General features: G+C 39.6%; 1 protein-coding gene across 1 annotated transcript in view; it reads right to left on the bottom strand.

Annotated features, from left to right (window-relative positions):
* CTNNA3 (catenin alpha 3) overlaps window positions 1-10,977 on the bottom strand; it is a gene marked incomplete at its 3' end in the record, with an annotated part of 1,162,049 nt that overhangs the window by 854,970 nt on the left and 296,102 nt on the right. Inside the window, 1 exon segment of the mRNA XM_015562095.1 lies at window positions 10,430-10,693. Within this exon segment, the coding sequence (XP_015417581.1) occupies window positions 10,430-10,693 (264 nt within the window).

Here is a 10,977-nt window from a genome sequence, read left to right on the forward strand (position 1 = left end):
TCACCCTTTTCTTTCATCATTTATTTTTAGAAAACTTGTTATTATCATTTTTTTTTACTCTGTGCCTTCGAAATGTATGTAAATATTTTTAAAAGCCAAAGGAGCTTCTTGCCAGCTTTTCCACCCAGGAAAGTTGTTCTCAAGGACCTGGGCGCTATCTCTTTAAAATGTAATCATCACCGAAACCAGTTTGGCTCAGTGGATAGAGCGTCGGCCTGCGGACTGAAAGGTCCCAGGTTCGATTCCGGTCAAGGGCATGTACCTGGGTTGCGGGCACATCCCCGGTAGGAGATGTGCAGGAGGCAGCTGATCGATGTTTCTCTCTCATCGATGTTTCTAACTCTCTATCCCTCTCCCTTCTTCTCTGTAAAAAAATCAATAAAATATATTAAAAAATAAAATAAAATAAAATGTAATCATCAACCCTGGTTGGTTTGGCTCAGTGGATAGAGCGTCAGCCTGCAGACTGAAGGATCCCAGGTTCGATTCCGCTCAAGGACACATACCCGGGTTGCAGGCTCGATCCCCAGTAGGTGGCATGCAGAAGGCAGCCAATCAATGATTCTTTCATCATTGAAGTTTCTATCTCTCTCTCCCTCTCCCTTTCTCTTTGAAATCAGTAAGTAAAATAAAATAAAATAAAATGTAATCAAGGAAGATAGTGCTTCTATCTCCCAGTTTCCATGGGAGGATCAGAGCCTAACTTCCCTGCGCACCTGGCTCCAAGCTGCAAACCTACTTCTGTCATAAAGATATAGTACGTTTAATTTCCTATGAATAAAGGCACTAACTACACAGATTGTCATTCCAATTACCAAGTTAATTTAGGATGAACTATGTATGCAAAAAGGTACTGTCGGGTCCTCTTTTTTACTTGTTTGCTGTTTATCTTGAGAATGTGTGTTGGGCTTTATCTGCTTAGCTATATAAAAGGGGATATTTCTTTCTATATCTGCTATCTCTTGAGCAAATTGCCTGTGATTCATATCACATTCTGATTTAATGCTGAGGTGATAATAAAACTCTTCTTTCTCTTCTACTTTTGTGAAGAGATTTTCTGGATTGGCAGATGATGTTGCTTTTAATTTTATTTCCCCAAAATTACTAGATGTCATTGGATCATATAAATTTGTAAATGTGTACATATATTAACTTCTCAATAATAAATTGAAAGAACAAATTAAGAAAAGAGGCGATGAGGAAGGACAGTGCGAGAGATAAAGAGTAAGGAAGAACAGAAGAAGGGAGGGAGGGAGAAAGAAAAGAAAGAACAAACTGATGGTAAAACTCAAGAGAAATTCCACTTACGGGGGAAAAAAGGCTTAAAAAGAAAACCTAAGTCTAACACAACTCTAGACTCAGAGGCTTTAGGATGTTCGAAAGGCAATCAAACATCCTTTCTGCTCAGGAATAAAGGGGAGGACATTTAAGCCAATATCCCACTCTCAGAAAATAATTGACTCAGCAACTGGCCCAGGCTGGAGTCACCAGTTAACCAGACTGGGTTCTTAACTTCTACTGTGTCCTGCACCCCACTGGCAGTCTGGTGAAAACTAAACCCTCTTCTCAAAGCAATTATCCTAACATATAAAATAAAAGACAATTCCATTAATGGTTACAAAAATATTTTTAATTTGTCATATTAATCCATGAAATAAGATCTAGCACTGGACCTAATAACATAGTAGTAACAAAAAGAAATGATACTTTGCACACCTGTAATGTGGTATGAAAATATCTGCAATTGCTACTGGTAAAGTCTTAGGTGTTGCCATCAATACTGTGGTTTATCACCTATATTAATAATTAAGCAAAATGCTAAATTTCAAATTGAATTTTGAAATAAAGATCTAGTATTTTCCCACTAAAGTTCACAGACACCTGGATTCTATACACGGATCCCCATGAACTTCAGGTTAAAAGGCCCGAGAGAGTTGTAACATTAGATCCCAGAGTGGCTCCTACATAAGCTAATGTCAGCCAGAAAGGACAAGAAGCTCTGCTCCAGGAAAACAAAAGACTCTCTTGGTCTGAAGGAGCGCCTACATCTCCTTCCTCTCCTTCCCCCAGTAGTAACATTGTGCTAGTTGTTAATAAGGACCTACAATGACTATGGGGACGTTATATGAATGCTATAAAGCACACTGTAGCTACTAATACTATACAGTCTACGAACGGCTCTCAACAAGAAACAGGCATAAGAAGGATCACCTGGGAAGCCTGGTTCTTAAAAAAGATTCATGACCCGCCCTGGTAGAGTCTATCCAAATGGGAAGCAGTAATCTCCACTCATTAAAAGTGAGTCTTATTCAAGTGATTAATCACCAAACATCTCAGATAACACCAACAGAATTAAAGAGACTCTAGGGCAGCGATGGCGAACCTTTTGAGCTCCGCGTGTCAGCATTTTGAAAAACCCTAACTTAACTCTGGTGCCGTGTCACATATAGAAATTTTTTGATATTTGCAACCATAGTAAAACAGAGACTTACATTTTTGATATTTATTTTATATATTTAAATGTCATTTAACAAAGAAAAATCAACCAAAGAAATGAGTTCGCGTGTCACCTCTGACACGCGTGTCATAGGTTCGACATCACTGCTCTAGGTTATGTGTGTGTGTGTGTGTATTATATATATATGTATATATATACATATATATGCTAATTTTGAAAAAGAAAAGTATTGCCTCTCAAATTTAAGGTGTTCAGAGGTAAATAACAGCATAATTTATTTTAAAACAAGGAAGAAAAACAAAATAATTAAAAATAAACTAAATAAATGTACTCAAGATATTAAAAAAAGAACAGCACAATTAAACTTCAAGAATTAAAAAGTAGGAGTTAATAAGGACAATAGCAGAAATTAACTAAATTAAAAAAATTTTTGAATTATCAAAGAAAAGTCAGATCTTTAACATTTAGATTGAAAACAGATGAAAAACAGGTTCCTAATGCCATTCATATGTTGCCTCTTTTACTTTGCAGAATTTATTACTTTTCGTTGCTGCCTTTGATCCTTTTTTTATGGAGGTTCCATGAACATTTGAAAGGTGTGTCTTCTGTTGCATGCAAAGTTCAACATATCAAACCAAATGGCAAACTCTCAACTGTGCATATGCGGTGGTCAATAAATAATAATAAAGAAAAACAAAAACTGCTCTGTTTTGAGGCCCTCTTTAATATGCCTTAAAAACTTTCATAAGCTAGATTTCAACCAGGATGCACACCTACTACAGTCTCTTCATCCCTCCATATTTGTTTTTCCTCCATGCTTTTTCTTATTCAGATTTCCCACTAAAGCAACTCCCTAATCAACAAAACTAACACTAACCAGCACTAAATTCCATCCGCGAGTCCTGGGAAGTGTGGAAACTGGGAAAAGTACCCACACACCCGTTCAACCTCCTTAGGGACTAGGGATCACCTGTCTTGTCAGCTCCCAGAGACAAGTGACTGAGAAGCCGGACTCTGGTCAGCAGCTGGAAAAGTTAGGACATTGAAGGTGCAGTCTAACCCCTCCAGGAAGAAGGTGGAAGTTGGGCTCTACTGTCTGCTCACTCAGCACTGAGGCAGGGAAGAGCCAAAAGAAGGGCTTGCATGACTGTTTAATCCTGCCCTTTGTGCTTGATGGTCCCAAGGGACTAGTAAATGCCAGGCCCCATCAGCTCCAAAAAGAGGCAAATTAGGAGACCATTGCTCTGGGAGCAGACATCCGGTTGGGCACTAGATATGCGGTCTGAACCTTTGCTCCACAATGAGAAGCTGGGAGATGGGAGCTCCCTCTCAATTGTATGGGCTGTTATGGGTGAAGATTATGGTGAGACTGTGTCTGTTTTCCCTACTTGTTTTGATGTGGGCATGTTCTCAATCACCCAACGTCAAGAAATCTCTCAGTCAGTTTCTGGTTTTCTCAGAAGCTGATCCATGTGTAGTTGTTTATGCAACCTGTTCATGTGTGGAGAGGGTTTTGCTATGTTGCTGAGAATAAATTCTCTCCATTTTCTTTTAAAAATATTCTTTTTGTCTCTGGTGTTCTTCAGGTTCACTACAATATATGCATGTGGATTTCCTTTTGTATATCATTTTGTTATTGCTGTCGTTAATCCTCACCAGACAATATTTTTCCACTGATTTTTAGAGAGATTGGAAGGGAGTGAGTGAGGGAGGAGAGAGAGGGAGGAAGGAAGGAAGGAAGGAAGGAAGGAAGGAAGGAAGAGAGGGAGGGAGGAAGAGAGAGAAAGAGAGAGGAGAGGCATCGTTGTGAGAGACACATTGATTGGTTTTGATTGGTTGCCTCTCTACCAGAGCTGGGGATTGACCCTGCAACCCAGGTACATGCTCTTGACTGGTAATCAAACCCATGACCCTTTGGTCCCAGGGCCAACTGGCCACGGCTCTTTTTATATGTCTTGATTAACAATTTGGGGACTTCTAGGCTATGGAGACTGGTGTCTTTCATCAGTTCTAGGAAATTCTTAATATCATTTTTATTCTTTTCTCTCTTCTGAATGTTATATTAGAATATTTTAAAACTTATGAAACCATCTTCATGTATCAACTGCTTTTTAAAAATGTTTTGGATTGTGTCTCTCTGTAGTGCATTGCAACAAATTTTTTCAAATATATCTTTCAGATCATTAATTCTCTTCCATTTTGCCTAACCACTGAATTTTTGTACAATTATGTTTTTCATTTTAGATAATTCTGCCTGGTCAATTTCAACAATCTTTTAGTTGCTTTATAAAACTCTTCATACTATAGTAAATAAAAGAAGGAATAATGTATATTAAGCATATTATTTATAGTCAATATCTACAGTGTTTACAGATCTGATTCTGCAATGTCTCACTTGTGGTGGCTTGCTTATTTGTATGTCTTGTGAGAACCTACTTTCCTTGGACCTGCATGAGAACTTTTTGTGAATTGGGTGTAAAGTGCAGAGAAAATCTGAGTTTACTTCTGGCAGGTACTTGGAGGTATTGCCAAGACAGAACAACTTTAAATGTTCATGCTGGGGTTTTAGAGGCCACATAGATGATATGAATCCTGACCCAATGTTCATGTAAGGACAGATTTATTGTTAGAAAATTTCTAAGATGTTTTCTATTCTTTTACTTCTGAGCCACCCAAGTCAAGGTTAAGCTAGCCAGGTCTTCCTATGATCTCCTACTGTAGGGGCCGGTGTCTTTCTTGTTCATCCAAAGAGGTAGCTAAATTTAAGGATTCTCACCTTTATGAAAGGATCTCATATGGCTTTCCTGTTGGCAGTATACAGCCCTTGTCTTCTGCCCTCAGTTCATGATCTTTCAAATCCAAGCCACAGGCCTTAATGAAAAAGAAATTCCCCACACCTCCCAGCACAATGCTGGTGCTGGCTTGCTAGCCTGGATTCCAGCTCTCTTCTTATCTGGCTGACCTCAAGTTTTCCTAATTCACCTGTTGGATTGTCCATGTATTTAAAAATATTTGATCCATTATTTTTAGTTTTATTATTTTACTATATTTCTGGAAAACAAACCATTTTTTGAAAAGCATGTTAAAGTGCTCCTGGACATCAGTGATGCCTGTACTTCTCCAGTCCTAAATGCTCATCTGTGTAGTACAGGTCCCATTTCTCCTTCAGGTGAAAACATAAAAATATAAGGACTGTACTCTGCAAATTATTACTCTTAGTAAAGGGCAGCAGCATACCTTGGCAGTTGCAGGGCATCTAAACTCAGGCTAGATGGCAACTGAGAGAAGAGAATTGTTCTCTCTTTGGGCTCCCTTATCACAAAAAAGAATCTGAGCAGCATATCACTAGACAGGTTTTTGGTGGCTTACCGCACTAGAAATTCATGTCCCAGTTAAAAGTTAGGTAAAGTAGAGCCACCCACCACAAGTATATGCACTGCCAGTTGGAGAAAGGAGGAAAAAAACAGGGGTAAGGGAAAAATGCACTTTGATCCAGTATCGCAAAATGACATGCAGCCTTCCTGTATCTGTTCTTTCCTTCCTTCATTTACTCAGCAATATTCACAGAGCACTTACTATGTGCAGAGCGTTATTCTAGGTCAGGGGTGGGCAAACTTTTTGACTCGAGGGCCACAATGGGGTCTTAAACTGGACCGGAGGGCCGGAACAAAAGCATGGATGGAGTGTTTGTGTGAACTAATATAAATCCAAAGTAAACATCATTACATAAAAGGGTACGGTCTTTTTTTTCAATAGTTTTATTCATTTCAAATGGGCCGGATCCGGCCCACGGGCCATAGTTTACCCACGGCTGTTCTAGGTGTTGGAGATACAATAGTAAATAAAGAAATATAGGGACCTAGTTGGTGTGGCTCAGTGGATAGAGCAGCGGCCTGCGAACTGACCGGTCCCAGATTTTTTCTGGTCAAGGGCACATACCTTGGTTGCAGGCTCCTCCCTGGCCCCGACCCTGGTCAAGGTGCATGCAGGAGGCAACCAATCCTTATGTCTCACTCACATCGATGTTTGTCTCTCTGTCTCTCCCCCTCCCACCCTCTCTAAAAATCAATGAAAAAATATCCTGAGGTGAAGATTAAAAATAAATAAATAAATAAATAAATATAGGAATGATGACACATAAATGAATATATAAAAAAGAAACAGAAGAAAATAAATATGACAGCTCTTTGGAAATGAGAAAACACTACAAAACTCCTCTGTCATTATCTTCTTTTTCACAAGATGCTCTGGATAACTCTGTGGACCATGATTACAACAGCTGCTTTTTCCCCACAGGAGAAAGCATATCTTGATAGATTTGGAGTTTCAAAGCAATTACACTGGCAAAGTTTCTTGCTTAAAAACATTTTGGGAATTCTGTTAATCTATAATTTAACATTTTTCAACCCTCACTTGGTCACAAATGCAGAAGGAACACCCTGTAATTCATATTAGCCTTTCCAATAAATCAATCACTTTAACCTGTCAAGTATTCTAATTCAACTTCTATTTTCTCCACCAATAAATCTCAGGCTTCAGACCCACAACCAGGTGTGGGCCAGAATGAAAGAGCAAACGGAGCTGCGGCGTGGTGTTTGTTGAATAAGCACTCTGATACATGTCCACACCATAAACATGTAATGACACCTCCTCCCAACAGCGTATTTACTACATCAATTTATTTCAAGGTATTATATTTGCAGAAGCAAGATAGAGCAAAGGTTACTTTGGATCTTTTACCACTCCTGCTTCCTGTAAATAAAGAGAAGAGCAACCATTTAATTTACAAAATCATTTTAAAAGGCTAAATGCTCAATAAATTCTGCTTTATCTAGTTCAGACAGCCTCGGCAGCTATTTGTAACTTGGATATAAAAATACGTACAAAATTCAAGCATTTGCACTAGCTTGGGCATGCCTAGCTTTGACTGAAACTGAATTCATTTCAAAGGTTGTGGAGACAGTATTAGAATTTCAGGGAAATATCTGTGGGGCTCCCTCCTGCCTTGTCCTGGAGAAGTGAATCAGCCACATCGCTTGAGAAAAGGAAGACTTTTCCTTTTCTCCTATGCCCGGTCCCATTAAAGCTGCAACCAACTATCTCATCTATCTATCTATCTATCTATCTATCTATCTATCTATCTATCATCTCTATCTCTCAAGAATCCCTCAGTAAGAGAGAGACACCCATGGGCCCTCTGACTTGATTCTCTTTCTCCTCTCTCTCTCTCTCTCTCTCTCTCTCTCTCTCTCTCTGTCTCTCTCTCTCTCTCTCTCTCTCTCTTTCTCTCGACCAGATATGCAAGCATCCCCTGACACAATTCTGTGTAGCACTGTGAGAAATGATATACAAGCCTGTATGTCCAGCCTAGGAAATTTCACCTCACTGTATTAGCCCCTTCTCAAATATAAACTACTTCTACTTAAATGACCCAGGTACAAAGTCCTTTTCACTAACAAGTTATTCTATCTTTTATACTTGGTTACATTTATAATTTAACTGACAGTTTATAGAAACTAAGAATCTTAGCATAAATTGTGTTGAATTTTAATTAAGCCCCTTAAGTTCTATCAATGAGAATTGAATATAGAACTATCTTCTGGAATCAGAGAGATGAGATTCACATCCCAGCTATGATCACTCACCAGCCTTCTGACTTAAGCAAGTTACATAACTTATGCAAGTCTCAGTTTTATTTTCTGTAAAAAATAAATAAAAATGCTGATCTTCTAGGGACTCTAAAAATTAAATGACTAGCTATCAAGAAAAGTTACATTTTAATTTATGGGGGACCTAACATTCAACTAGTACCGCTGGTATAAAATTAGTAAAGAAACAGTCTTGCCCACAAGGAGTTTCATCTTATTATGAAGACAAAGTACGCATCTAAAGGACAAGTTTACTGAGTGCTCATTACACAGGGCAAACAAAAAGAAGATGGGGTATTATTAAAGAGTCTACCCTATTTAGACAAGAGTTCCTAAAATTTTCACATAGATGCTAATAATTGGGAATTTAATAAATTTTCACACTGATGTCAATAATTAGAAATTGAATACTGCTGGATTAGAAATGAAGTGACCTGTTTAAAAACATGTAACTAATGGAAAAGCATACAAAAAGGTTATTCTAAATTTAAATAATATGTTTACCATGAAAGTAATAAAATTAAAAACATAGGAATTATATGTGTTTAGTTTAGTGTCTCAATAAAACTTAGTAATTTTAATCGGGTTGATTTCTTAATTATAGAAGAATCTGCCTCCAAATAGTCATCTCCACTGATGATAATGAGAGCTAAGATTTACTGGGCACTAATGAAGTCCCAGGCACTGCTCGAAGCACGTTTACATGTATTATTCTCACTGATTTTAACAATACTATGATTTATCCCCCTGTATTGGAGAGGAAACTAAGTCCAAGGAAACAACTTTCCTACGGTCACATGGGTAGTAAGAACCACAGCTGAGCTAGGAGCCAGGCATTCATCACTAAGTGCTACCCAATGTTGCCCCCACCGAGCAGCTACAGGTCTCACTTGGGTCGCTAATGATCCCTGACATCATCTTGAATGTTGAAAATAAAGTTTGAGTTTCTGAGCTTCTCAAAACTGGCTTCACCTATCATCAGTTCCCATCATAACTGATGAAAATTCATCCATCCAGTTGCCAAAACAAAACAAAACAACACCTTGTAATGATCTGTGGCAGACACAGAGGTGCACTGCCCATTCATTCCCCTGCCAGGCAGGACTTGCCCAGCTGTGGGCAGTGAGGACAGCAGGCGGGCCCCCAGCTATCGCTTTCTTCAGTGTTTGACGGCTTCCAGTAACTGAGAGGCAAAGGCCTGGCTTTTCTGCCTGACAGGGACACTCAAGAGCAACCTTCCCTCCAGAACCCCCTCTGACTGGTCCAGGCTTTGTGGGCGTAGACTTCTTCCTCTGCTTAATCTTGCTCTTCTTCTCTTCCCTTTGCACATATTACTTCCTAATAACACCTTGTACCCCAAGCTCCATCTGGCGGGTGCTTCCAAAACTCTTCCCTTCCTCCCACAGGTCACATTCATTCTGTCACATCTTGTTGGCTCTCCTCACAGCATTTACAGATACCACCCTGGTCCAAACTAAAATTTGAGGTGGAATCCAGTGGTGATGTAAAGTGCAAGCCTGGAACCTCCTGCCTGGGGGAGACTGGAGCACGCAGCTGTCTGGAAGCTGCTTTTCAGCTTCTCCCTTCGTTCCCCTTTGGCCTGACACGCAGTCAGTGCAGTCTCAGCCTGCCACTCTTTTGCTTGAAACCTTACAATGAATCGCATTTAATCTGATGTCAAAGCCGCAATCAATAAAAGCCTTTCCAGCCCTTTATGACCTAACCCCACTGGGTCTCTGATCTCAGCATCTACTCATCGCCTCCCTCTCCGCACCAATCCCCCACTTCCGTCACCTAAACACTGGGCCTGCCTTCGGGCTCGGTTCTGGATCTCCACCTGCTGATTCTCTCACCTCCTTCAAATATTTGATACTATCTCACTTTCTCAATGTAACGTTTTATGCAATTGACTTATCTATGTTTATTTTTTTTTTGCCTTTTTCCCCTTTTAGAATGCAGATTGTCATCTATTACATCCCAACACAAAGTACACTAGTAATAATAAGTATTTGTGAAATGGACAAATCCTACGTTTCCTAAGTAGATTTATAGAAAATAAAATCATCATTGCAATCTAATTACCAATCACCAATTTAAATTCACCACTTCCTTGGCAGAGATGCAAAGGACTCAGAGGTCTACTGATGGAATATTTTCCTGCTAATCAATTCCCTGGAACATACCAGAGGATGGTCGAGTCTGATTGGATTACTAGGTCTTTATTTACTCATGCTCTGAACTGCAGTACATGGATTTAAAAACCCACTTCGGTTTACTTTCACCCTGGGACACCAAATCACACTTCACCTTGCTCTTGACTTACCTCGAGCTCATCAAGGGCACTCCCCAGGGTTGCTGCCTGAGGTTCCAGAGCGGGCAGCACATTCTGGATGCCTTGGGAAGCATTCGATATTACGTTGAGCGCATTCTGAATTTCTTCGCAAACGGTGTCCTTGCTGGCTTTGAGGGAAGCAACATCCGAATGTTCCAAACAAGCTGAACAAATCGAATGCAAGAGCGGGGAGTTCTCCTTCAAGGAGGCCCGGGCGCCGGCTATTTCATCCCTCTGATTTGGAGACTTTAAGTCCTGAGGATGAAAATTAAAAGAGAGGAACCATATAATGAGCTATGGGAGAAAGAGTTACACAAAGAAGCTCCACTTTTCTGTCAAAATACATGAAAAAGATCATAGACACTAAGAAGTCATCTATAAGTTAAAAACCCAGGCCATCAATCATTTTTACCCTCCTTCAGAGTTAAAAATTCTGTAGTAGGAAAGCTGGGCCCATTGCAAATAAAGGTCACAGTGAGCCGATCAGTCATTTCCTTACAAGTCAGAAAAATACTCTGGCGCTCACATTCTTAAGTGTA

This window comes from Myotis davidii, unplaced genomic scaffold (genome assembly GCF_000327345.1).
Source record: "Myotis davidii unplaced genomic scaffold, ASM32734v1 scaffold134, whole genome shotgun sequence".
NCBI classification, from domain to species: Eukaryota; Metazoa; Chordata; class Mammalia; order Chiroptera; family Vespertilionidae; genus Myotis; species Myotis davidii.